Source organism: Balaenoptera musculus, chromosome 9 (assembly GCF_009873245.2).
Source record: "Balaenoptera musculus isolate JJ_BM4_2016_0621 chromosome 9, mBalMus1.pri.v3, whole genome shotgun sequence".
In the NCBI taxonomy this organism is placed as follows: Eukaryota; Metazoa; Chordata; class Mammalia; order Artiodactyla; family Balaenopteridae; genus Balaenoptera; species Balaenoptera musculus.
The window spans coordinates 47,953,326-47,981,180 of NC_045793.1; the positions used below are offsets into that span (position 1 = coordinate 47,953,326).

At 42.2% G+C, this 27,855-nt stretch overlaps 1 protein-coding gene across 1 annotated transcript in view; it reads right to left on the reverse strand.

The window, feature by feature from the left end:
* Positions 1-27,855, reverse strand: part of CHN2 (chimerin 2) — a 326,376-nt gene that overhangs the window by 98,494 nt on the left and 200,027 nt on the right. Inside the window, exons 4-6 of the mRNA XM_036863191.1 lie at positions 27,359-27,390; positions 22,831-22,944; positions 17,319-17,604 (exon numbers count right to left, since the gene is read on the reverse strand). Of these exons, the coding sequence (XP_036719086.1) occupies positions 17,319-17,604; positions 22,831-22,944; positions 27,359-27,390 (432 nt within the window). The remainder of the gene's footprint in view (positions 1-17,318; positions 17,605-22,830; positions 22,945-27,358; positions 27,391-27,855) is intronic.

A 27,855-nucleotide genomic window follows, 5' to 3' on the forward strand; every position in this document is an offset into this window, starting at 1 on the left:
ATCCAGCATCACAGAGATGTAGGGGTGCAGATGCCTTAGGAGGGGGAGTATTTCTGGCTGTGGAGCTCACGGTGAGCAGTGACCCGGTTCAGGGGTCACAGCGAAGAGAGAACCAAAGGCTAGCCTTACATAAGGACGCATCATGTGGCAGGCACTGCTCCTGGGGCTGTGCCTGCCATTAACTTAGTCACCAGGCACAACCCTTCTAGGAGGCGGTTATGATTATTTTCACAGGAGGAAACCGAGACACAGGGAGTATACATGCTTGTCAAGGGCCACACAGCCACTGGCCCCGGAGCCCATGCACTTAACCACTGTGCTGCACCTTTTGTGTGAGGAGACGTGCCCTTCAGAGGGCGCCGCAGAGAGCTTCAGAAGAGAAGGAAACGTGTCACACAAAAGCAATGGATATTCAGAGAACACCTAAGATGCAGTTTGCTTATATTCTAGGAGAGTAGGTATAAAAAATAGTGGGAATATATATATAATTATATATGCATTATATATTATAATATTTAAAAATTATGTATCCTCTATAATGCAAATATATTAACATATATTATATATACTAATATATAATATATATTATATATACTAATATATAATATATATTATATATACTATGATATATAACATAATAATATAATATATAATAATAATTGTATATTACATAATATATAAGGCAACTCTGAAACTAGGGGAAAGTAACAGTTGATTAATGATAGATATAATTATTATATGTAATATATAATATATTCTTCATATAGTATATGATATTAATATATCCTACATAAAATATTTATATATACAAATAACAATATATAATTGTATATATTATTAACTCCAAAACTATGACAAAATCATAGTTGATTAATAATAGATACAATAAATAACATATATTATATATAATTACATAATATATAATATATTACAGTATATATTATATTAAATATTATATATAATATACAATATATAATTATATATATATATATTACTTATCAACTGTTATTTTGCACTGTTCCAGAGTTACCTTATATAGTTAATAACTGACTAGACCAGTGGTTTCAAAGTGTGGTCCCTGGACCATCAGCTCCTGCATCTCCTAGGAAGCTGGACCTTAGCCCAGGCCTACTGTATTGGCAATTATGGGGCTGGGGCCTGGAAAGCTGTGTATTAACAAACTTTCCAGACTATTCTCATGTATGCTAACATCTGAGAACCACTGGACTAGAGAAAATGTGATTAGCAGACTAAATATTGTCGACCTCTTTTTATCCCATTTTGAGCAGTTATACACTCACTGAATTGGAAGAAAAACTTTGCTCTCTTAAGTAATAAGCATTTCCATTTTAATGTCCTCTAAACTATTTAATTAGTAGGTAAATTTTTTGTAGATATTAGAGGTTAGGATTTGTGGAGTCCAAGTTAATGAGTATTTTTATTTTATTACAAAATTCAACATTGATTATTTTTCAAGGCCACAGCTTTTCTAATAAAGGCATGCATTCAATTGCTTTCTTTACTGGTGGAGGAAGGGATGAGGGAAGAATACAACCACATTAATTTATTTAACAAGCACTTTTTCTGAGTGCTTGTTTAAGGGACCTTGGCAGAGGGCTCTGGAGAAGAGAAGGTCACGTCTTGAACAGTTTAGCCCTTCGGGCTAATGCAGCTCAGTGGGGCCCAGTTCAGGCACAGAAGTGCAGCAACGGCTTCTAGTCCTCCCCTTGCATCCCAACATTGAAAGCCTTGTGAAAAACCATTTACCAAACTTACACTTTCTGAAATTGGGAAGAGTAGGATAATAATTAGCTTTGATAATAGCGTTAACATTTAGAAGCTGAAAAGGTAGGCTTTTAAAAATTTGCCAACAGATGTTGGCTTCTGAAACTAAAAATGCAGATGCCTCAGTATTACTGCATCTGCCTCCTACATGGCCCTAGTCTCTCTCCATCCAATCCATCTTCCTTGCTGGCATCAATTCATCTTTCTAAAACTTACATCTCGGGAAACTCCTCAAGCTTTCAGGTATGAAGTTCAAACTTCTCAGCCTGCTTTACATTACCCTTCTCCAGCTCACCTATCTCATCAGCCTCCCTTCCCCTACCTGGCTCTCTTGTCTGCCGAGGGCCTTCCTCTTTACAACCCTGTCACTAGGCTCTGCCCACTGTCCTCCCTTTGCTATTTTATTTATTTATTTTTGGCTGCATTGGGTCTTCGTTGCTGCACGCAGGCTTTCTCTAGTTGCGGTGAGCGGGGGCTACTCTTCGTTGAGGTGCGTGGGCTTCTCATTACGGTGGTTTCTCTTGTTGCGGAGCACGGGCTCTAGGCGCGCGGGCTTCAGTAGTTGTGGCACGCAGGTTCAGTACTTGTGGCTCACGGGCTCTAGAGTGCAGGCTCAGTAGTTGTGGTGCACGGGCTTAGTTGCTCTGCGGAATGTGGGATCTTCCCGGACCAGGGCTCGACCCCGTGTCCCCTGCATTGGCAGGCAGATTCTTAACCACTGCGCCACCAGGGAAGCCCCATGTCTTCCCTTTTCTAGAAGATCCTTCTCTACCAGGCATGGGTCTCTTTCCTTTGTGACTCCATTAGAGCTCTTTTGACAACAGAAAAGAGAAACTCTACCCAAATTGGCACTAGGAAAAAAAAGCTCAAAAGATCCACTTAAGAAAGGAAGAGCCTCTTCCTTATTTTTTTAGCAAAGACCCAAGGGCTCACTTACTGTGCTTGTGACACTGGCCTATCCTGAGCTAGTCATTGTAATTGGCCAGCCTTGAGAAGAACAGTGCTTGACACAGATTAGGTACACAATGGATATTTACTTGTTATTAATTATTGATAGTTAAGATTGAATGCGTTAATATACGATATTTGTTTTTCTCTTTCTGACTTACTTCACTCTGTATGACAGTCTCTAGATCCATCCACGTCTCAACAAATGACTCAATTTTGTTCCTTTTTATGGCTGAGTAATATTCCATTACATATATGTACCACATCTTCTTTATCCATTCGTCTGTCGATGGGCATTTAGGTTGCTTCCATGACCTGGCTATTGTAAATAGTGCTGCAATGAACATTGGGGTGCATGTGCCTTTTTGAATTACGGTTTTCTCTGGGTACATGCCCAGTAGTGGGATTGCTGGAGCATATGGTAATTCTATTTTTAGTTTTTTTAAGGAACCTCCATATTGTTCTCCATAGTGGCTGTATCAATTTACATTCCCACCAACAGTGCAAGAGGGTTCCCTTTTCTCCACACCCTCTCCAGCATTTGTTGTTTGTAGATTTTCTGATGATGTCCATTCTAACTGGTGTGAGGTGATACCTCATTGTAGTTTTGATTTGCATTTCTCTAATAATTAGTGATGTTGAGCATCTTTTCATGTGCTTCTTGGCCATCTGTATGTCTTCTTTGGAGAAATGTCTATTTAGGTCTTCTGCCCATTTTTGGATTGGGTTGTTTGTTTCTTTAATATTGAGCTGCATGAGGTGTTTATATATTTTGGAGATTAATCCTTTGTCCGTTGATTCGTTTGCAAATATTTTCTCCCATTCTGAGGGTTGTCTTTTCATCTTGTTTATGGTTTCCTTTGCTGTGCAAAAGCTTTTAAGTTTCATTAGGTCCCATTTGTTTATTTATTTTTTTTTTCTTTTAAGGCTGAATTGGGTGATTGGGATTGACATGTATACACTGATGTGTATAAAATTGATGACTGATTAAAAAAAAATACAAAAAAAAAAAGAATGAATGAATGAACTCTCCAGTGCAGTGTGCTAAGTGCAAACAGAGTTAAATCTAAGTGACGGTGAGGTGGCCAAAGGAAGGCATGTCCAGGAAGGCTTGGGTGAGGTTAGGGAAGACTTTGTAGGTCAGAAAATGCCTGAGCCTGATCTACAAAGATAGGTAGAGTTCCTTACATCAGGGCAGGGGGCTGGCCGAGAGGAGAGGGGGACCACTGCAGAGAGCTGGAGGAGGCTGGGTAAAGGCTGAGGGGCATGAAGCCAGCTGGTGTGCTTAGGAAATGGTAATGGTTCATATGTGCTGGCCTCTTGGACACAGCTGGGGAGAGGAAGTGGATAAGGGCAAAGAGATGTGTGCATGTGTTTGCAGGGTGACAGGGCAAGGGGACAAGGTCATCAAAGTCCCTGTATATAACTCCAAGAAGGTTACTCTCAAGTAGTCAGGAGCTCTTGAAGGGGCTTTCACGTCAAGTCAACCAGGGGTTGGGTTCCGGTTCACTTGTCAGCTGGGTGGTCATGAATAAGTTACTTCAATCACCCCAATTCCTCCCTCTCAGAGCTACTGTGAGGACGGAACACGCAAAGCACCCCCTCCAGCACCTGGTGCATGACAGATGCTCAATAAATGCTAGTGTTCCTTTTCTTGTCACCTGGTTGATTTTTACACTTAATTTACTGGAGGAAGAAAAAATCCAGTAAATTAAAAACTCTGTGTATATCATTTTACAATCCCAGAGTTCAACCAGTGTTTCAAAGCTGGGGGAACTGGGTCATGTGTTACTTCCAAGCATTCACGAGGGTAAATGTGGCTTCAATTTCCTCTCATCCCTATTTATTTCATCATGATCTGAAGATGTGGGATGCAGGCTTGCTGCTGAAGCATGTATTTCATACTTGTCACTTTGGGATTTCGGGGAGGTCCACATATAGAGCTTGACAATATTGCCGAATCCTTTTAAAATTCATATAGCTCCAGGCTAAAGATACACAGAGGGATTTTAGAACAGAAATCACAGAGGCAGGCGTATTTGTCTGTAATGAACGACTTGTCTTCTTAAGGAACTCCCTAAGCCAGACGTATTTCTTCCTAAGAACAAATTAGTCAAGAGCGGCTGATGATTAGAATCACGCCACAAAGAGACAGGAGGGCTGACATTTGAAGAGGGAAACAATTCCCAATATAATGCTTTGTTTAGCAGCTTTCAAATTAGACACAAAGCAAGTTAATTTACTTTGTCAGTGTGTAGAATAGAAAGGACAGCAGCTTTGAAGTCAACCAAGCCACATTCTAATTAATAGTTATTAGTGATACAACCTGCAAGTTGCTAGTTCTATGACCCTGGGCCATCCCTGGGCCTCCCCAAGCCTAGGGTGTTGTTGGTTTTTTTTTTTTTTTTTTTTGCTATTTTACTGATAAAGCATAGGAACTCAAAACTTAAAGACTGTTATGAAGCTGAATGAAATAATGTAGCTTTATAATGGATTAAAAACTATGCCATGCTTGATAAATGTAAAGCTTTTTGGTAACTATAAATTTCCTATAATCATTCAAGATTAAAAATATTAGAATTATTTTATATCATGAATTGTTTTACATGGAATTTATATAAACTGAGATAAACTATAACTCACCCTACTCTGTTAAAGGCATGCTGGGACATCAATAGCTCACCATTCTGCAGCTTATTTCTGATTCTCAACATGAGTATTAAAGAAGGGTCTGTTGCACATGACAGTGATTTGACTTCTTAATAATTATTTTAAGCCACCAAGTCACATGAGAGCAATAAAAGTTGCATTTTTAAACTTTAACTTATTCTTCTGATGGTTAGACACCATTAGCGACATAAATGGGGACTAGGTGCAAAGTGAATTACTAGCTTTGTGGAAACTTCAAAGTGATCATCTGTAAAGAGAGACAAAACCAATCCGGACATTTACAAACTGCTGTCATAAAATCCAGCCAGACATTTCATTATCGAGGAATGAGTAATGCCAGTTCTGCAACCTGTTCCAGAGGCAACAGACACAAATCACCTAAGATGTAGCTTTGACAATCTCACATCCATTAACATCAATGGAAATTATTCAGAAAAACTAAGCATGTGCCGCAACTAAGAAGTCCACATGCTGCAACTAAAAAAAAAAAAAAAAAAAAATCCCGCGTGCTGCAACTAGGACCTGGCGCAGCCTAAATAAATAAATAAATAAAAACTATTTAAAAAAATAAATCAAGACTACAGATTGGAACTTTGACCTTTCTTTCCTCAGGGTCTGCACGTTTCCAATTCATATCCTCTGTTTTACTGATAATCTGGGAGGTCTCGTATTCAACAGAGGCTCTCTGGGCAGATCCGATACTGCAGATGGGGCTATGTTTCTTCTCATTCTGTTAAAAAAAAATTTCCTGGCAAAATCATGAGCAGATAAAAGTCTGGTTTATCAGAGTTCACTAGGACTCTTTAACAGATTGCCATAATCTTATGTAAGTGCATGTCATTATTAAGAAATCTACAAATCCACTTCTTCAGAGCTGGGGGCAAGAGATGGAGAGATGTACTCCAGAGGTGGCTTTGGGGTTATTTCTCAGTCTGCCTGGTAATCCAGGCACTACATTCCTACCCATTTCAGTAAATACTAGATGTCCCTTTTTCTGATTTGATGTTACCACGTAAAAGAAGGATAGTGAGAGTGATTCGATTAAAATGAAAATGGACCCTGAATGTGACTAGTGAGCTTTCTCGATAATGGTGACAAGCACTGAGTGCAGGATGAAAAGTGTGGAGGACAGGGGATGGGGGTGGTGTGAGTTAGAGCTCTTCTGGTTGTAAAGATGCAGACACCTAAACTCAACACAGACATTCCCATTGCTCGGCTCAAGAGCTAAGCAGGAATGACTTGGTAACCACTGAAACAGGCAGCAGAGCGCAGCGGGCCCCAGAGGCAGCTCAGACTGAGTCCTCGGGACTCAGTTTCTTTCTCTCCACTTCCAGGCTACACTTCCTCAGACTCTATGTGGTGGCTAGAAGGCTTTAGCCACCCAGACTCTACTTCCTGTTGGATACAGCCCAGCAGTAAAAGGGCAGAAGGGCCTTCTTCCGGGAATTCACAGGGCAAGTCTATTGGTTTCATGGATTCTGACTTGACCGCATGCCAACCCTTGAACCAAGCAGAGTGGCCATGGAAGTGTGACCCCTTGGATCAGCCTTGAACCACCAGCCCAACTCTGGGAGCAAAGAAGGACATACACGGAGAGTGGGAGGGGAAGTGGCTCCGGGTGCAATTTCCAAAAGAGGGTGCATGGCTCTAGCTGGCAAAAATGACAGCGACTCACTGTGGGGTGGAGGTGGGGAGACTGGTTAAGTCCTGATGAGACAGACACAAAGCTGGTGGAAGGAGAGGCACCGGAAGAGTAAGAAAGAGGCCGACACCCTGTACCAGGCCATGGAAAGGGAATAATGGGATTCCCTACAGTGGTGTCTTGTCTGCCAGTGCTCATTGTCACCATGTCACCTTGAGCTCTGGGTCCCAGCTTCTCATCTGTACAGGGAAGGGGGTAAGAGCAGGTCGGTGGTTCTTTATTGGAATATGCATCAGAATTACCTGGAAAGCTGTTTTCAAATGACAGAGGCCCCAGAATCAGTGCTGCTGCCCACCTCCAGGGAGAGCCATTGGGAAGAACTCTGAGGTCATCATCAGGGCAAGCCCTGCAGTCTCCAAAGGTGGACGGCAGTCCCAGGCGACAGAATCATTTACCTCCCACAGTCAAAGGTGCTAAAAGTGGCATAATAATTCCTCCCAAACACCTCCCTGGAGACGTACAGACATAACCTTTAAAAGGTGTGCTTTCTGTCCATCAAACGTCTGCCTAGAGCAGCAGTTCTCCAAGTGTGGTCCACCAACGTTTGGGGGACCCCAAGATCCTCTCAGAGAGTCCATAATGTCAAAATTATTTTTATCAATTGTCTTTTCCAGCTCATTGACATTGCAAGTAACCTTTAAGAAACTACCATCTGTTAAGTTTTGTTCTATTATTAAAAAAAAAAAAAAGTAAAAAAATTCAAATTTACCTAAAAAGGCTATAAAAACATTCTTCCTTTTCCCAATGACTTATCTGTTTGAGGCCAGAGCTTCTCCCTACACTTCAAAGGAAATAATATATCACCACAGATTGAATACAGAAGCAGGAGTGAGAATCCAGATGTTGTCTATTAAGCCAGACACTTAAGAGATTTACAAAATGTAAAACAATGCCAATATTCTAATTTTTTTTTTGTTTTGGAGAATGGGGTTATTTTTCACAAAAATATGTTATTTACAGAAACACATAATGACTTTATTACTGTTATGTTTAAAAGAATTAAATGTTTTCTCAGTTTTACTTTCTAATGCAGTAAATATCAGTAGATATAACTCACATAAACAAAAGCTCTTTGGGATCCCCAGGAATTTGAAAGAGTATAAAAGGGCCCTGAGGCCAAAAAGTTTGTGTGACCCAGGACCAGAATTTCAGTGAATCAGATCATTGGGACCATTTTTATACCTAAGCGCCCCAAGCTGGAGGAACTGCCCACCTGCTTACGCAAAGAATGAGCCCGAACCACTAAACAGACACCCCCTAGCCACTGCATAGCCTGATCTATGCTATAAAACCTGAGGAAATGGGGACGATTCAGTGGGTTCATTGCCGAAAATTTGTTCTTGCTCATTACTCCCACATCTGTTAAGTGTGGTCCTTTGAGATTGCAGTCAGCATATAACTCTTCTTTCAGCCAGTAGATGGCACTACATGCATAGAAAATACTTCAGCAAGGGGTGCATCGCGCTGTTTTCCAGTGATTTTTGATGGGGATGAATGAGGAAGGTTTGTTTGGACCATCTTATTCTGACACACACTGAATGTATTAGGATAACTTTCCTTTTTGTTCCTGTAAAGCTCTAACCTTGAGACCACTGATAGTGAGGTACTGGTAAAAAAGAGAAGCTTTCTGATAAAGATAAATCTAGTGTACAGAACAACCTAACTCATTTTTAGTTATTCCTCCATAGCAGGGGTTCTCAGCTTTAGCTGCATATCAGAATCACCCAGAGAATATAAACACCAGATGCTCTGCCCTTATCCTAAGTAGTTAAATCTGTTTTCTGGGGGTATGGCCCAGGCACTGGTATTTTTGAAAACTCCCCAGTGGGCAGGTAAGGTTGAGAATCCTAGTCCTATAAACTTAGTCATTAAGAAAACCACCCACTAGCCCCTAAAGAAGAGATACTGACTTTTTCTTGTCTCTTCATTAAATTCTCTTAATCCTACTACATTTAATTTTCCCCATCATTTAAATTTTAGCCAATAATCTGGGGAAAGGACCCAGGAAAAAAGGAGCAAAGCAAACCTTTGAACCAACTCAGGGGACCAGAACCACCAGAGTTTACTCTCTTAAGAATGTTTACATGGAGAACTTTCTGTGTGGAGGTAAAGGTAAGAAAGAATGCCAGTGCCTAAATTAGGGCATGAAAGAGTCTCAGAAATATAAGAGGCATTAGAGAAAGAGGGACAGGAGTCCTTAAAAGAAAATGCTCCCAAGTATCTGACAACCTTTACTTCCCCATCTGACCTTTCATCTAACCAGGGGCTGAGAACTTTAGAATCACCTGGGGAACCTTAAAAACAGAGATGCTTGAGCTTCACCAGTAAAGGCTTTGATTTAGTAAGTCAGGAGGGGTTAACATGTGTCTTTTTTTAAAAAGCTCCTAGGGTGATTCTAACCCGAAGCCGGTTTGAGAACCACTGACCAAGCCAAATCAGCTCTTTTCCAGACTGCATGATAAATCCCACACCCTCAGAGGATTCTGATTTAAAATAACTCTCGGTAAAACCTGGTTTCATGAGCAAATGTAATCTAAGTTCAAATCCATTCTTACAGCATTATATCGCATTCCATTTTATGACACCGTGTGTGTGAGCAGGAAGATGGATGATCAGAGTCATTACTGTACCTGTCACTTTTACTAGCTAAGTTATGCTCATCTTCATTTATCCTTTCTCCTGAGAAAAGACTGGTTATGTCAGTTACATATTATTTCCAAGAGACCTCCTGCGGAACAAATCTACAGGTTCTCCAGACCCTGTAATATGACTGTATCTTTTTCGGCCCCTGAATGCTTTCTATGTGAACAATGCAGGCTCTTTCTTTGGCAAATGGATGCAGCATCTCTGCTCGGGGAAGGGCAATGGGCGACACCATGCTTGAATTAACTGTCCTTAATGAAGTTACAAAGCCCCTCCACCCTCCAGGACCAAGACCCTTTCCATAATGGCACAGTGGTGGAGCCCACCCACAAAAAGGGCTACCTCGTCATCTTGCATTAATGCCAATCGTGGCTTCTGAACCTGGTGATTGAACGTTCTATAGGAATTAGAACAAGGCTAACACACTTTTATTCTATTCGTTCCTTGCATTGGTTATTCTCTGCCACATCCCACCCCCACCCCCATTCATTCCCTCCTCGCCTATGGTGGGGAGACTGACTCCTATGGACGGTAACCCTGGCTCCTTTGGCCTCTGGCTGCTGGTTGGATTTGTCCAATGGGAGATACAGGCAAGAGATCAAAGGCTGGCAGGAGAGAGAAGCTGAGATATTTCTTCCCCTGCCCCTTCCCGCTTGAGGGGCGCAGCACCCAAGGGTTGCACCCTTGCTTGACTGTGAGGGCCTCTCTCTATGAGAGTCCCCTCCTGTGGGAGTTCCCTTTTTATGTGAGCTCCCTACCTACAGAAGCCCTTCTCCTGCAGTCTCCCCCTTCTGTGGCAGCCCCCTCCTGTGGGAGTCTCCCCTCCAGCTCTCATAAGACCCCAGAAACCCAGTGCCTTCCCATAGTCCCTTCAGCACTGGGGAGGTAACAGTTCTCGCCATTGCCAGCCCCTGGGAAAGATCCCTTGTGAATCAAATTCTCTTCAAAATCCCAGTGAATGTGTCTTCTATTTCTTACTGGGCCCTAACTGCTGGGACACCTTTAAGACTAACTGCAACCTGAATTCATTTTTCACTTTTCAATCATTCACACAGGAGTCCTGTACATATAACTTGTGCTCCTCAAAGATCTTAACTTTAAGAGAACTTCTAAGTGGCAGGTTGCTTTAAATCATTTTTTTCTATCCAAGCCTCTGTGACCTCTAGATGTCTCTGAAATACTCCAGACAAATGAGCTGGGTGCCTTAGTCTCCTGCTGTGTAAAACAAAGGGGATGCACAAGATGGTCTCCACGACCCTCCTCCTCCAGGCTCTAGCTTCTCAGGATGCCACAGCAGGTCAGAGTTTAGCCCAGGGGTGGAAGGAGCCGCACTGAGAAAAGATGGTGGGAGATACTGATGCACCATCTTGGTGTATTCGAGATACGCTGTTCCTTAGGGTGAGTGTGAGCCAATCTGTTCCATTTTGAAAATTATCCATCTGTTCATTCAACAGTGTTTACTCTGCTGAGTCCTTCATGGGTTGGGCTTTAGAGTTGAGATGTAAACCAAGGAGTGACCTGGGCCTCCAACTGGTCAACTTCTAGAGGAAGAGAGGAGCGTCTAAACCAGGGGTTCTCAAACTTGGGCGTGCACCGGAGCCACCTGGAGGCTTGGTCACACAGCGGCTGGCAGGTGCCGCCCCCAGAGGTCCTGACCCAGTAGTGCTGGGGTGGGGGCCGAGCAGGTGAATTTCTAATCAGTCCCTTGGGGAGTGTGATGCTGCCAGTCACTGAGGGAGACACTGAGAACCACTGATTTCAATAATTACCTAAGACACAGCATGTTAAATTATATTAAAGATTATGTGCAAAACATTAGGCTAAAAAAAACTGATACAAATGAACTTATTTACAAAACAGAAACAGATTCACAAACATAGAAAACAAACTTACGGTTACCAAAGGGGAAGGGGGGAGGGTAACTTAGGAGTTTGGGATTAATAGACACACACTATTTTATATAAAATGGATAAACAACAAGGAACTACTATATGGCACAGGGAACTATAGTCAATATCTTGTAATAACCTATAATGGAAAAGAATCTGAAAAAGAATATATATATTTGAATCACTTTGCGGTACACCTGAAGCTAACACAACATTGTAAATCAACTATACTTCAATAAAAAGTTTTTTGTTTTGAAAGTGGTGAGATGAGATCAATCCTTTAGAGTTGGTGAGGGAGGGTGGGTCCCAGCAGGTTTTATTAGGGAGGCTGTGCTTGTCTCTAAAGGGTGAACAGAAAGCTGAAGATAACAGGAGAGGGAAGGCATGTCAGACGGGGCACAGGAACATCTGTAGACCACAGGCCGGCGAGGGGGGCCAGCCTCTGGAGACAGGCTGGGAAAGGCGGGGCCGGACTGCAGTGGGCATTGTCTGGCCCACCATCGACCCCGGGCATTGCTGTGGCTCTCACCTTCCGGCAGCCCGACAGCATCTGTCCTCACCGTGATCTCTCACTCCCTGCCCTTGGGAACCCACCTGGTTCTCTGCAGGCACGGCCTGGTGCTTGAGGGACTTAACAGCTCACAAGCACCCCTCAGCCAACAGAGGTCAGGGGGTGGTGGGCAAATACCACCCCCCTTTCAGTTCCTCCCAGGAGCAGTTCTACATGGCTCCTTGGAAGGTGCCCAACTCAATAATCTGCATTTCTACTGGCTTCTCTCCTTGTCTGTTTCACTCTCCCTCCTGCTCCCTGGCTGCCTTCCCAAATTACCAATGCACCAAGCCCTTGCCTCAGGCTCTGCTTCCAGGGGAGCCTGGGCTTAGATGGGCTGCAAATGTCCTGCTGAGGAATCTGAACTTTGTCCTGTAGACAAAGCAAATCAGATAGTTTCCAAGATGGAAACAACAGCAAAAGCAACACTCTGATGAGTGAAAAGTCACCAAGGGGCACCAGCCATTGGGGGCCATCATGGGACTGGTGGGGAGAACCACTCAGGATGAGCTGAATCCACCGCTGAGGCTTCTGCCAGTAAGCGAGGCCTGGAGATTTGTGCCCTGGGGTGGGGGGGGGCACTTTCTCTTGCTCCAGGAGTATGGAGAAAAATGTAACATGGGTGTTAGGCAAAGATATCTTGCAGGCCAGCTGATCCCTATGGTGGAAACAGTGAAATAAAAGACGAAAGGTTCACCCTGGACGTAAAGAAAATAATTATTTCTAAAAGAAAATAAATAGTGGCATGGAGGCTGGAGATCATTCCTCTCTGAAACACTCATCTATACCGGAGGACAGAGCCCTTCACTCCAGAAAAGGTCTCTCTCCTGGTTTCACAGCAAGACAACCAGAAACGAAAAAGGCTTCCTCGCTGCTGTAGGAAAGCAAGAGGAATCTGGGAGCTGGCCTGGGGTGGCTTGAGAAAGGAGGGTGGGGTGGGGTGGGGTGGGGTGGAAGGGCATGAAAAATGGGGGGAGGGCTGGAAAGAACCCCAGGGGAGCACTGCTGAGGGGTCTATAGGTGGGCAGGGGTCAAGATCAGGGAGGGAGCAACAGTCACCCCATTTCCAGGGACAGTCACGCCACACTCTTTATTTGCTGATTTAGTTCTGTGCTATAATTACCATCTTCTAGCTCCCAACCTTCAGCAAAAGGCTTCTAAATACAGACTCTTTGCTAACAATCCAAAGGAGAACTGAAAGAAAAAAAAGAGCTATCAGGATGGGGAAGGGGCCCAGTGAGAAGGGATGGGAAAACAGTCTGGGTCCGGAGGGTTGGAACTGTATATGTGTGTGTGTGATACACTGAGTAGAGAAGATGTTTTACTGAGGGTTTGCTTTAACATATGTGAATTTAGGACATGATGAATTTTGTTTTCTTGTTTAATTTTCTGAATGGGATCTTGCATTTATCATGGTTCAAAATTCAAAGAGTATGAAATAGCAGCAGGAGTCTCCTTCCCTCCCTTACATCTTAGACACCCCCTTCCCCTCCACACTGGCAACCCTGATACTAGCTCTTGCATCCTTCAAGGGATGTTTTATGATTTTGCAAGAAAAAAATGTGCAAAATCTGTTTTTCTGGTTTACACAAATGAAACCATACTACCCATACTATAGTATATTTGGTTTTGCATTTGCTAACTCTGGGTAATCTTTTCAAACTGGTCCATATGAGAGCATCCTCATTCTTTTCTGTGGTTGCATGATATTCCTGTACATCGGTGTACCATAACTCATCTAAGCAATTCCCCAGTTGATGGGCATTTAGATTGTTTTCTGATGTTTGCTATTATTAAAAACAGTGAAATGAATAATGGTAAATTATAATATATTCTTAAATGTGCTTGTATTGTATCAAGAGTACAGATGATTTTTCTCCAGTAAAGCATAAATGCAATTTAATTCAGCAAGCCAAATTTACTTAATAAATATGTGCTATTGAAAATATTGTTGTTACATATATTTGATTCAGTTGTGTATCGTTTACAAGACAGTTTAGTTATTAGAGCTATTAATAGCAGTGTATTTTCAAAAACACATCACGTAAATATTAAGTGATTCTTACCATCAATTGACTTAGGATGGTCAAAAGCAAGGGTGTTTGCTTAAGGCAATAAGGGCAATAAGAACAGAATGAGGTCCAGCTGCTCCATAGATTTAAGAAGATTTGAACTTGGAGTTAGGAAGTGTGGGTTTGATTCCTCATCCTGCCATTGTGACTTTTTCAGTAAAGTGGGGATAACGATTCCTGCCCTATGTACCTGGCAAAGTTGTTCTGAGGATAAAATGGGGAAACTATTTCACATGCGTGAATTTCTGTTACGAACTGCAAATGTCTGAACCAATGTTAAATCCTGTTGTTATCTTACATTGCTTACAGCACCAGTTTTGGAGGTCAGTAGACCTCCATCTATGGAATAAATTCTGAAATAAGTTTCATAAAAGAAATGACACTGGGCATGATCATTTTAATTAAATACATGAAACGGTGGCCCTTATAGATCATAATGTTTTAAAAATCAATTAAAGAATCAGAAAGGAAACAGATCCCTATTGGCTAACAACCACAACATTTTTTTTTTGCACCCTCCCCTCTCCCCACCTCATCTGCAGTTATTAAAATCAAGTTCACTGCTAACCATCTTGACAGGAGGTAAATCTGGAAACCGCTCAAATCTGATGGGGTAGGTGATATCTTTTTGCCAATTTACACTGTTAATATCCTTGGATTTACAGGTAACATAGTCTCTCTGGATTCATTAGGAAATGATCAATAAAATAAACGGGCGGACGGAGTTTAAGCACTCTGGAAAATGAAATGCTGGGCTGTCTGGATTTGAGAAGTATTAGGAAACCTACCCATTTCACTCATTAAAACCTTCAAGACGTGCCATTACCGAAGCAGACAGGTGCCGCGGACATTCTCAGTCAATCTATTCAAGTTTCTGCCACCTCTTTTCTAGTCACTGTCTCCATGGCAGCAGTCCGCTGACCTGCCCTTAAGGGAAATGGAATTTCTGGCAAGACTGAGACTTGGTAATTCCACTTGTCAATACAGGTCAGAGAGAAACAGATGGAGGCGTACCAAGTTACTTCACAAACCCAGTAACAAAATGAGTGACCCCTGGCAAATGACCAGACCCAGTATTCGGCGTGTCCTCCAGGAAAGCCAAACACTGCATCATTAGCATCCAAGAAACCCGCACCGCCAGCACCTGTCCATCAAACCTTTCACTGAGTTTGGACTTCCTCCTTCAACGTTTTTATTTACCTTTTCCTAAAAAGGTAAAAGTGTACTAGTGGCTCAATCAAAGTGATTATTAATCTGATTATTAATTTCCTCCAAAATTTAATTTTAATAAATAAATACAAAATGATCTACAAGAAAGGACATATTTTGTCCTGTAAATTTCCTTATGGGACTATCATCTAGAAATATCAGTTTGCAGTGACCCAACTTCCCTTGTGGGGGAGGGCAGAAATCGGTGAATGTCAATTTCAACACCCAGGATCTAAACTCTCATCCCAACTACACAAGAGTCACTTCCTACTCACCTCTTTTCCTGGAAATGTTCTAGTGTGTTGCCTGCAGTTGTAACAGATTGCCTTTTTGGTGGCATCACTCCCCAATTCAGAAATATAAACACCACTTCAGAGATTTATTTTACAATTCATCCTCTGATTTGTCATGGCTAGGAAGGTCAGCTTCCAGATTTTCTATTCTAAATTACTTTTGAACCGATTTGGCAAACAGAGTAAGGAACGGCTTTCGCCTAGACGGGCACAAACTCTGAAAGTTGGGACCCAAGTTCTCTCTCTCTCTTTTGTTGAAATGTAAACAATCAGAAACCCCACCATTTCCCAAATCAATTATTTGCAAAAGAATAAACAGGTGCTTTGGAGACTCTGGAGTTATAAAAAGAAAATGGCAAATGATATTTTTCATGAGCCAGCTGCCCAACTGACATGATTCTGAGGAAGGTTCTCCTAGGCTCTAAAGCTTAATTAGCAAATCAATTAAGATCATCCCCTGTCTGCCAACAGGACCGCCTGCCATCCTCTGCTCTCCTCCTCATTTCAGTGCTTTCTGGTGCATCCCCGTCGCCAAAGCCGAAGCCCAATCAGTCAACCTGAGGTTCCTTTGCTTTCTGCTAACACTGGACAACAGGGGGACGAAGGGGGCCATTCCAGTTTAATTAAGGATTCGTAACCACCAGAAGGAGCAGTGCTCGCCCTGCTTATTTATATCTGCCCCAGTCCAAGCCCGCCTTAGAAGTTGGGCTCAGCACAGACTCAGTGGGGGCTGACTGGCGTGGCTGGCTGTCACTTTCTTTCAGTGGAAAACAGATAGGACCAGGCAAAGCAGATGGTTCCTAAAGAGGCACATCCAAAAAATCTGCTAGCAAACTGTGGTGGTGTCTTTCAAATAAACAGCAGCTTACTGGAGAGGAAAATCAGATCTTCCTCGCCACATCCTGCCATGATGCAACCACCTTGAACATCACCCACTTAGGAGCTTCTAATCCTCGGCGAGGCATAATAACTCCTCCTTTGGGGCAAAGGATAGCCTGTCTTTCCAAGCCTCTCAGAGATAGCCATCATCACCGCTAATGCTCCCATCTCTGTCAGTAAAATCTGTTATCTAGGTAAAACCACCTTCAAGAGACGGCTGACCTGTGGATCACGCATGGTCACCCAGTCCTAAGGGAAGGAAATGCAAATACCATGTATTTGGCCAGCTGGGTGGAACTAGAGATGGAGCCAGTAACACCTCAAATGGCAATTAAAGAGCAAGTGACTAGTTTCATCATAAAACATTAATGGGATTTTTTTTCCTTTCAAACTCCAAATAAACTCACAGATAATTATCTGTGGAAGTCCTGGCTCTGACTGCACGAGTTGGGGCAAATGATCAAACATTTCTGGACCTCACTGTCCTCATCTGTAAAACGAGGGGGTTGAACTGAAAAATGTCCAAGGTCCCTTTTAGCATGAAAATTCTAAAGTTCTTTCGGTGGAGCTGGGGTGGTCTCCTATAACATACTGGCAAATCACATATAGAATTAATCGTCCGGTTTTTGAGCATAGATGAAAAACAGAGAGACTGTTTTTGTCCCTCGCGTAGCTTACCTTTTCAACCGCTGTGTGTTCTTCATTTGTGACGTTGGCTTTTCTTGATTCGTTTTTAGACCTGCTTAGCCTCCTGGATACTTTTTCTCTGAGTAAAGTGGCATATCCAATGTGTTCATAGATGGGATTTGTTGTCATTTTGGAAATGTATTCAGAAGCTTTTGTTTCTATGTACAGCGTTATCAAGCCATCTGTGACCAGATCGTGAATCGATTCAAACCTCTTCTCACCCACAAAGTGTTTTCCATCATAGAAGAGCCTGTAGTTTAAGGTCTGGTTTCCAAACCTGCCCATGAGGAAGGAGAAATCACAGTAGTGTTAGAAATCAGGCCAGTGAGTGGCAGGCCAGGCAATGGCAGCTAAAACTTCCCGAGCGTATACTGAATGCCAGGCACTGGGCTAAGCCCTTGGACATGACTTTCCCCATTAAGTTATCATGGAGACCCGTTGAGACAGGTGCAATTATTATCCCTGTTTGACTGCTGAGGAAACTGAGCCTTGAAAAGATGGGGTACCTGATTGAGGCTATATCCCTGGAAAGAGGCAAAGGTGGGTTTAACCCCAGCCAGTCATATGGCATCATCTGGTCCTAGAGATCCCTAAGGCCATTGGGTCATGATCATTCTCATTCGTAAAAGTCAGGGAGTACTGCCTGATTTACAGATATCTTACCTAAATTTCTTAATGGGAACTAGCCACGCCCCTCCACCCCCTCCTTGTACCAGGCAATTACCTCTGCAAGGGAAGCTATCACCACTGGCCTGATGTGCTTTTATTATTACATCTTTAACCACTATCAGTAAAGCACCCCATGCCTCCCACCCCAGTTGGTTCAGCAGAAGGGAAACAGGGGAGCCGTGTGGAGCTCCCTGCTGGAACGCCAGAGCCAGCATTCCAATGACCTAGTCATTACGGTGCTCTCCCTTTAGTGCTGATTGTCCCCTCTTGGCCTTGGTCCTGTATCTCACAGCCCCTGCTTGACTCCCCACTGGGACTGTCAGCTCCTGCTGCTGGGGTGCTGGGAAGCTGGGAAAATACTTTGCATCTCTAGAGCACTTGCTACTCTTGAAGTGCTTCCTCATAATGACATCACTGAAGATATGCCATCCCCAGTTGCAACTTGGAAAGCATCTAGCTTTCCACAATCACAACATCGAGATGGTGGGTTGAACACACCTTTGTGGGCTGACCTGGGAAGTGTTTCTTTCTTTCCTTTTTTTTTAATACATTTATTTATTTATTTTCTTATGGCTGCGTTGGGTCTTCGTTGCTGCACGTGGGCTTTGCCAAGTTGAGGTGAGAGGGGGCTACTCTTCGTTGCGTGCACAGGCTTCTCGTTGCAGTGGCTTCTCTTGTTGCGGAGCACGGGCTCTAGGTGCACGGGCTTCAGTAGTTGTGGCATGCGGGTTCAGTAGTTGTGGCTTGCGGGCTCTAGAGCATGGTGTCCCCTGCATTGGCAGGCAGACTCCCAATCACTGTGCCACCAGGGAAGGCCCTGAGAAGTGTTTCATTGATACCATTTCTTCCATGGAGAAAGAGCTTCCCAATTCCAAAGAGTTCATGAATGAACTTTGGAAAACAATCCAATTCTGAAATTGAAAACCTTCACCAGACCCTACAGGATTGCCATGAGGATCAAAGGACATAAAACATTTGATCCAGGTTAGGAAGGTGCAGTAAATGCAATGTCTTTTGGGTGCTGTGATTTTTATTTTTATTTTTTTAACATCTTTATTGGAGTATAATTGCTTTACAATGGTGTGTTAGTTTCTGCTTTATAACAAAGTGAATCAGCTATACATATACATATATCCCTGTATCTCCTCCCTCTTGCGTCTCCCTCCCACCCTCCCTATCCCACCCCTCTAGGTGGTCACAAAGCACCTAGCTGATCTCCCTGTGCTATGAGGCTGCTTCCCACTAGCTATCTGTTTTACATTTGGTAGTGTATATATGTCCATGCCACTCTCTCACTTCGTCCCAGCTTACCCTTCCCCCTCCCTGTGTCCTCAAGTCCATTCTCTATGTCAGCATCTTTATTCCTGTCCTGCCCTAGTTTTACAGAACCTTTTTTTTTTTTTTTAGATTCCATATGTATGTGTTAGCATACGGTATTTGTTTTTCTCTTTCTGACTTACTTCACTCTGTATGACAGACTCTAGGTCCATTCACCTCACTACAAATAACTCAATTTTGTTTCTGTTTATGGCTGAGTAATATTCTATTGTATATATGTGCCACGTCTTCTTTACCCATTCATCTGTCAGTGGACACTTAGGTTGCTTTCATATCCTGGCTATTGTAAATAGTGCTGCAATGAACATTGTGGTACATGACTCTTTTTGAATTATGGTTTTCTCAGGGTATATGCCCAGTAGTGGGATTGCTGGGTCATATGGTAGTTCTACTTTTTAGTTTTTTAAGGAACCTCCATACTGTTCTCCATAGTGGCTGTATCAATTTACATTCCCACCAACAGTGCAAGAGGGTTCCCTTTTCTCCACACCCTCTCCAGCATTTACTGTTGGTAGATGTTTTGATGATGGCCATTCTGACTGGTGTGAGGTGATACCTCATTGTAGTTTTGATTTACATTTATCTAATGATTAGTGACGTTGAACATCCTTTCATGTGTTTGTTGGCAATCTATGTATCTTCTTTGGAGAAATGTCTATTTTGGTCTTCTGCCCATTTTTGGATTGGGTTGTTTGTTTTTTTGATATTGAGCTTCATGAGCTGCTTGTAAATTTTGGAGATTAATCCTTTGTCAGTTGCTTCATTTGCAAATATTTTCTCCCATTCTGAGGGTTGTCTTTTCATCTTGTTTATGTTTTCCTTTGCTATGCAAAAGCTTTTAAGTTTCATTAGGTCCCATTTGTTTATTTCTGTTTTTATTTCCATTTCTGTAGGAAGTGGGTCAAGAAGGATCTTGCTGTGATTTATGTCATAGAGTGTTCTACCTATGTTTTCTTCTAAGAGTTTTATAGTGTCTGGCCTTACATTTAGGTCTTTAATCCATTTTGAGTTTATTTTTGTGTATGGTGTTAGGGAGTGTTCTAATTTACAAATGCTAAAGGAACTTCTCTAGGCAGGAAACACAAGAGAAGGAAAAGACCTACAATAACAAACCCAAAACAATTAAGAAAACAGTAATAGGAGCATACATATCGATAACTACCTAAAATGTAAACGGATTAAATGCTCCAACCAAAAGACATAGACTAGCTGAATGGATACGAAAACAAGACCCGTATATATGCTGTCTACAAGAGACCCACTTCAGACCTAGGGACACATACAGACTGAAAGTGAGGGGATGGAAAAAGACATTCCATGCAAATGGAAATCAAAAGAAAGCTGGAGTAGCAATTCTCATATCAGACAAAATAGACTTTAAAATAAAGACTAGGGCTTCCCTGGTGGTGCAGTGGTTAAAAATCTGCCTGCCAATGCAGGGGACACAGGTTCGAGCCCTGGTCCAGGAAGACCCCACATGCCGTGGAGCAACTAAGCCCGTGCGCCACAACTACTAAGTCTGCGCTCTAGAGCCCGCGAGCCACAAGTAGTGAGCCCTCGTGCCACAACTACTGAAGCCTGTGTGCCTAGAGCCCATGCTCTGCAACAAGAGAAGCCACCGCAATGAGAAGCCTGCACACCGCAACGAAGAGTAGCCCCCGCTCGCCACAACTAGAGAAAGCCTGCACACAACGAAGACCCAACACAGCCAAAAATAAATTTTAAAAAATAATAATAAAAATAAAATAAAATGAAGACTATTACAAGAGACAAAGAAGGACACTACATAATGATCAAGGGATCAATCCAAGAAGAAGATATAACAATTATAAATATTTATGCACCCAACTTAGGAGCACCTCAATGCATAAGGCAAATGCTAACAGCCATAAAAGGGGAAATTGACAGTACACAATCATAGTACGGGACTTTAACACCCCACTTTCACCAATGGACAGATCATCCAAAATGAAAATAAATAAGGAAACACAAGCTTTAAATGATACATAAACAAGATGGACTTAATTGATATTTATAGGATATTCCATCCAAAAACAGCAGAATACACTTTCTTCTCAAGTGCTCATGGAACATTCTCCAGGATAGATCATATATTGGGTCACAAATCAAGCCTTGGTAAATTTAAGAAAATTGAAATCATATCAAGTATCTTTTCTGACCACAACACTATGAGAGTAGATATCAATTACAGGAAGAAATCTGTAAAAAATACAAACACATGGAGGCTAAACAATACACTACTAAATAACCAAGAGATCACTGAAGAAATCAAAGAGGAAATAAAAAAATACCTAGAAACAAATGACAATGAAAATACAACAACCCAAAACCTATGGGATGCAGCAAAAGCAGTTCTAAGAGGGATACAATCCTACCTCAAGAAACAAGAAACATCTCAAATAAACAACCCAACCTTACACCTAAAGCAATTAGAGAAAGAAGAACAAAAAAACCCCAAAGTTAGCAGAAGGAAAGAAATCATAAAGATCAGATCAGAAATAAATGAAAAAGAAATGAAGGAAACAATAGCAAAGATCAATAAAACTAAAAGCTGGTTCTTTGAGAAGATAAACAAAACTGATAAACCATTATCCAGACTCACCAAGAAAAACAGGGAGAAGACTCAAATCAATAGAATTAGAAATGAAAAAGGAGAAGTAACAACTGACACTGCAGAAATACAAAGGATCATGAGGGATTACTACAAGCAACTCTATGTCAATAAAATGGACAACCTGGAAGAAATGGACAAATTCTTAGAAAAGCACAACCTTCCGAGACTGAACCAGGAAGCAACAGAAAATGTAAACAGACCAATCACAAGCAGGGAAATTGTGATTTTTAATACTGTGATTTTGTGGTAAAGTGCTCTGATGGCTCGCTGGCACGGAGCGTCATGACTGCCCCTGGGAGCTCAGTGGGTCAGCGTGATCTCTGAGAGAATCCCCTGGTTAAAGCGCGTGGCCGTGCAGGCACACACGCACAACGTGAGGTGAAGACGTTTGCCCAGGGCGAAGGGAGGCAGAGGTGTGTCTCAATCAGCAGGCTTGATGTTTCAGAAGGAAGCAGCCCTAGAGCACCAGCTTTGCAGATGATTCTCCAAAGAATGCTGTGTATGCATAAACAGAGCCTCGGAGCCCATCAACTGATAACAGGAAATGTATAAGCCTCTGAGATGCTGCTGGCTGCTTTGTAAATGAAGTGAAAATAAAAAATAATTAGGGGGGGAATGGGGAGCAATTGATTTAATGGGTACAGAATGTTTGGGATGATGAAAAAGTTCTGGAAATGGATAGTGGAGATGGTTGCAGGACACAGAATATATTTAATGGCGCTGAATTGTATACTTAAAAATGGTTAAAGTGGTACATTTACATTGTATGTTATGTATATTTTACCACAATAAAAAAACTGGGAAAAAAATAAGTCAAGTCTCCTGTAAAGCAGTTGCAACAGTGGATGAAATCAGGCTCACCTTAGTGCTAACGTGTAGCACCCTGGCTGGCGCTGGCTTTCTCTAAGAATGTAGGCGCCCTCCACGCCTCCGAGAAGCTCATCTGCCTGCTCTCGGGAGATGATCCCATGAAACCTGAGGAGAGACAAGACCATCTTTGTTCTGAACAGACCACATACCAATATGGACCGCAAAGAGCTGCCTAAAAAAGATGGTGGGTCCACCTGGAATCTACAGCTCCCCATTTAAATGAAGAGGGGTGTGACTACTGCATACTTCCAGATGGGCTTGGACCCAGCTCTCAGCATGCACCCAAACAGATAATAAGCATGCAAGTAGGCAAGGCAACAGGAAGAACACCAGTCCACCTGGCTTTCTGCTATTGTCTTTGATCATAAGCTGAAAATTAAAGTTGTAACCAAAAGCCAGGTTATGGCTCCTCTTTCATCCATGGAGAAAAGCAAAAGAGCATTTACCAATTTGGCACTCTGCTCACTAGGTATTATCTTGATTTCAAATGAGCACGTACTGATTATCACCCTGCTTACTTCAGTGTGGGGTGTTGTTCATTTTAGAGACTCATTCTCTGGAAAGAATAGCCAGAAGTAATGAACAGTCTTCCATTCCTCTAAATTTTGAGAGCAATCACTTAGGGATGTGTTTGGAAAATGTACCTATTTTTCTTTTTTAAAGATAATGTTTATTTTTTCCCCTGCAATTTAAAAAGTAATACACATGCATGTAGAAAATTCGGTAGGATTGCAAGCTTGGCCAATAACTGCTTTGTTCTGGAGGGGATGTCTGGGACCTAGAGAGTGGACAGCGATGCCAGGGGAGAGGAGAACAGGACAGGAGTTAGGGACACACAACCAGCCAGCTCTCTCTGCTGCCCTAAAGCAAAGACAGCAGCTCACCTCTGTTATCAAGAGATTTGAGCAATCTGTGTTTCAGAGGAAGGTGGGACCTGGGTTGTGGCGGAGTGAGGCCAGGGCCAAGGGGTCCTGGGCTCCTGGGAGAGGGAACACCACCCTCTTTCTAGGATTACCCAATCTTAGGGAATTGGGGGGAATAAATTAGAAAAGAAGTTTTCTGGACAGAGAATCCCCTTTTACCTTCCTGAAAGGGAGAGGGGAGGGAGGGAAGCTGGCTACACAAGAAGTGCTGTTGTTTTTTCCCGCAGGAATGCAAAGATTCTCAGAGGACACATGTACCAGGATAACATTTTGGAAAAAAATAAACCTATCACAATACTTAACGTCCTAATTCCCTTCTATTCTTTACAACTAGACCTTACAAGCTGAAGCTTTAGTCCTAGGGAAGTGAGGTCAAACACTCTGGCCTGAGTTCTCAGATCAACTCTCAAAAGCCTAGGGCAGTGATAGCTTGGGAAAAAGGGGTGTTCTGGCTTCTCAAATTTTGGTTTTAAATCTTGAGAGCCAATGTATGGAGGTCTTGGAACATCGCTTTTCCGGGGTGAGGATGAATGTGCTGTGTGACATAAGAGCAACCCTCCTGTCCAAAAGGAGACCAGTGTCCCCAGTTCTTTTGGGAGGGAGATTGGGAGAAATTTGGCCAGAACCCATGTTCAGTGGGTCTAAGCTGGGAGGTGGAGAAGACTCCTGTGCAGCAAGAGCTGGGGCTGGAGAAGGCTGGACATGGTTTGGGCAGAGACCTGAGGGGAGCCCTGCAGATCCCAGGCCATCGAGAGAGAGAGAGAGAGAGAGAGAGAGAGAGAGAGAGAGAGAGAGAGAGAGAGAGGTGGGAGGGACATGGAGAGGATAGAAGGGCAGAGGGCACTGGAAAGTTTCCCACATCAGAAAGGACAAAAGCTGGTGCCACAAGAGGTTTGAGACTGGGATGTCCAGGACACAACCTGACAGGGCAGGGCAGGCAGGGGGTGACCACAGCAGGAAGAGGCACACGCAGAGAAGGGCACAGAAACCTGACACCCCTGACCCAGGTCACTCTCTGGGGGGAGAAGGGCAAAAAAAAAAAAAAAATGGGAGAAGGAATATCCCAAATAGGCAGTTAACCTGAAAGCAGCTTTGTTTGAACTCCCTTGAATGGACTTGTTTCAGGGACGGCCAGCAGCAGATGTCAGGTGTCAAGAACTAAGTTAAATTCAATTGTTCAAAAGAAGAAAATGACAATCTTGTGCATCTGAAGACCCAGTGTGTGGCTCATCAGCACCTTTAGGCATGGATTTAAAAGTACCCATCATGTATGTATCTATGATCCCAACTTTTCAAAAAAAAAAGAGCCTGCACAAAGACTGGGAAGAAAGAGATGAAGGGAAAAAAGTTAACAATGCTTCTCTTTCATGGTGGGGCTATGGTATTTTCCACCTTGTAGATTCCTATATGCTCTAATTTTCCCAAATTAATTGGGTATTAATTGACTAACTTTTTAAGAACAAAAGTAATACCTACCCACAGTGGGAAAATTCAAAATTCGAAAGTTAAAAGGCACAAAGAAATAAAAATATAAACAGTAGAGAAATAAAAATTCCCTTTCCCTAATGGTATCTATTGAACACACTTTCTTGTGATTCTTTCTAGGAAAGAAATATGCATATGTTTCCTGAATAGAGCATGTCTTACTTTTTGAATGGAACAACAACAACAAAAACTTTCATTTTTAATAAAGAAAGGGAAACACAGAATATGAAGTTTTTAAGCTAACTCCCCTCTAATACGAAATGTTCCTTTTTTATGGTTAAGAAAATGTTTCTTTGGTCTCGTTTCACTCTATAGTTTATGTGGAACTGGGGGGAGGTTGGACTATGAGAACCAGAAGGTTATTCAACAAAACTTTTATGCAAGAAAGGGAAAGACAATAAATAGAGTTTCTTTTGGAATTCATGTACAAAAATGTTCTATTTGAGAAGTATATAATAGGTTTTCATTTTCTCTTTTTTTTTTAATTATTATATTTAAAAAAATTTTATTTATTTATTTATTTTTGGCTGTGTTGGGTCTTCGCTTCTGTGCAAGGGCTTTCTCTAGTTGTGGCAAGTGGGGGCCACTCTTCATCGCGGTGAGCGGGCCTCTCATTATCGTGGCCTCTCTTGTTGCGGAGCACAGGCTCCAGACGCGCAGGCTCAGTAGTTGTGGCTCACGGGCCCAGTTGCTCCGCGGCATGTGGGATCCTCCCAGACCAGGGCTCGAACCCGTGTCCCCTGCATTGGCAGGCAGATTCTCAACCACTGTGCCACCAGGGAAGCCCCATTTTCTCTTTTTTAAATTAATTCTCTTTTCTTTTGCTCTATGAGCAAAATCCAAATCAGTATACTGAAGAAAAATAAGTCCTATTACAACCAGGTTAGATGTTAGGGACATGGGGGTGGAAGAGAGAGGAGGCCAGTGATGCAGGCAGGTATTCCAGAGCCCCCAGCTGAATTCCCAAGGCCCGGTGGGAAGGTTCAGAAACGCAGCCGTGGCAATTAGGAAGTGGCTGCTGAACTGGGACAAATAAGAGGGTCATTAATCACGGAAGTGAAGCTCTGATGGGTAAGGGAATAGAGGAAGAAGGTTTTGGATTGGCTGGGAGAGCTTTGGGAGCTGAAAGAGACTTTAACCTTATAATGCCTCCAGGTGGGACATGGGAAGAAAATCAAATTGTGCATCTGACTGACATCTCCCCCGCTCCGCCTCCGCCCTTTGCTCTGTCTGGGTGGTTCTGCCTGCTGTGAGCTGTGTACCATGCCACAGCCCGAGACTGCCAGCTATTTTTATGGTAATGCGTATTTGCTTTGCAGTAGGTTTCTGAGAAAGTAAAACAAGAGATGAAATTAAGAAGAAAATGGGGGGCACTTCCCTGGCGGTCCAGTGGTTAAGACTTCGCCTTCCAATGCAGGGGGTGCGGGTCTGATCCCTGGTCCGGGAGCTAAGATCCCACATGCCTTGTGGCCAAAAAACCAAAATATAAAACAGAAGCAATATTGTAACAAATTCAATAAAGACTAAAACTGGTCCACATTTAAAAAAAAAAGAAAACCTTAAAAAAAAAAAAAGAGGAAAATGGGGGAAATCATAATTATGGTATTAAGGCAATTTGGCTAATAGATCCATGTCAAGAGAAATCATCATTTTGGTTTTAGGAGACTGCAAGGAAATGGGACGACTTTCCTGAGTGTTGCGTTTACTGAGGTAGATGAAAGTAAGGAATTCAGCCTCAGTTTACATTCTTCGACACCCTAGCTGTTTATATAGTATTGAAGTAGAAAGTGAAATGAAATACTAAGAGAGCCACAGTTATGGAAAATACCGCCTTACGCCTTACGTTTCAAATACTTGCCAGGCACTCAGTGGCTGCTTTTGTGAGCAGGAGATAGTCTCCCTCCCACATTCATGAAGCCAAGCACCTGAATATTATAAGAAAATTCAGTACAAAGGGATCTGATTGCACTTATCCTTATTATTAAACTCTTGCACAATGGACATTTGATGAAGACTATATATATTGGAAAAATTTTAATATTTAATATTTAAATGACATAGGAAGTGACTACTTATTACATTATTAAAACAATGAATAGCATAATACGTACTCTCTTCCATAATATTTTGGTCTGTTTTCCACCTATATTGAAAAGAAGAAAAGTGTTAATAATGCATTTGAATTCAAATCAGATAGATAAAAATACTATTCAAATAAACAGAGCTAGAGTCCTGGGAATAATTTTATTCCAGTTTTTATTCCCCAAATCAGAGATCCAAGACACTGGAGTTAAGCAACACATTCCACTCTCTTGAGTAAAAATGACCTAGAATTGCCATATTTCTCTAATCATTAGGCTCAGTCCCCACCCAAACTCAATCACCCAATAAAAAAATTTTTGAAGGAAACACAGTGGGGCTTATTTTAATATTAAGGAATTTATAAAAGTATTACAAGGCTTCATCCTGAAGGATAGAACAAATACTTTTAGCATGAATAAAACACAAACATTTATTTCAATCTTCACCTAATTGTTTCATTATGTATTTATAATAAAAATGGGGAGTGCACCCGGATTAAAAAATAAGTTTAATTTGGTCTCTTTCC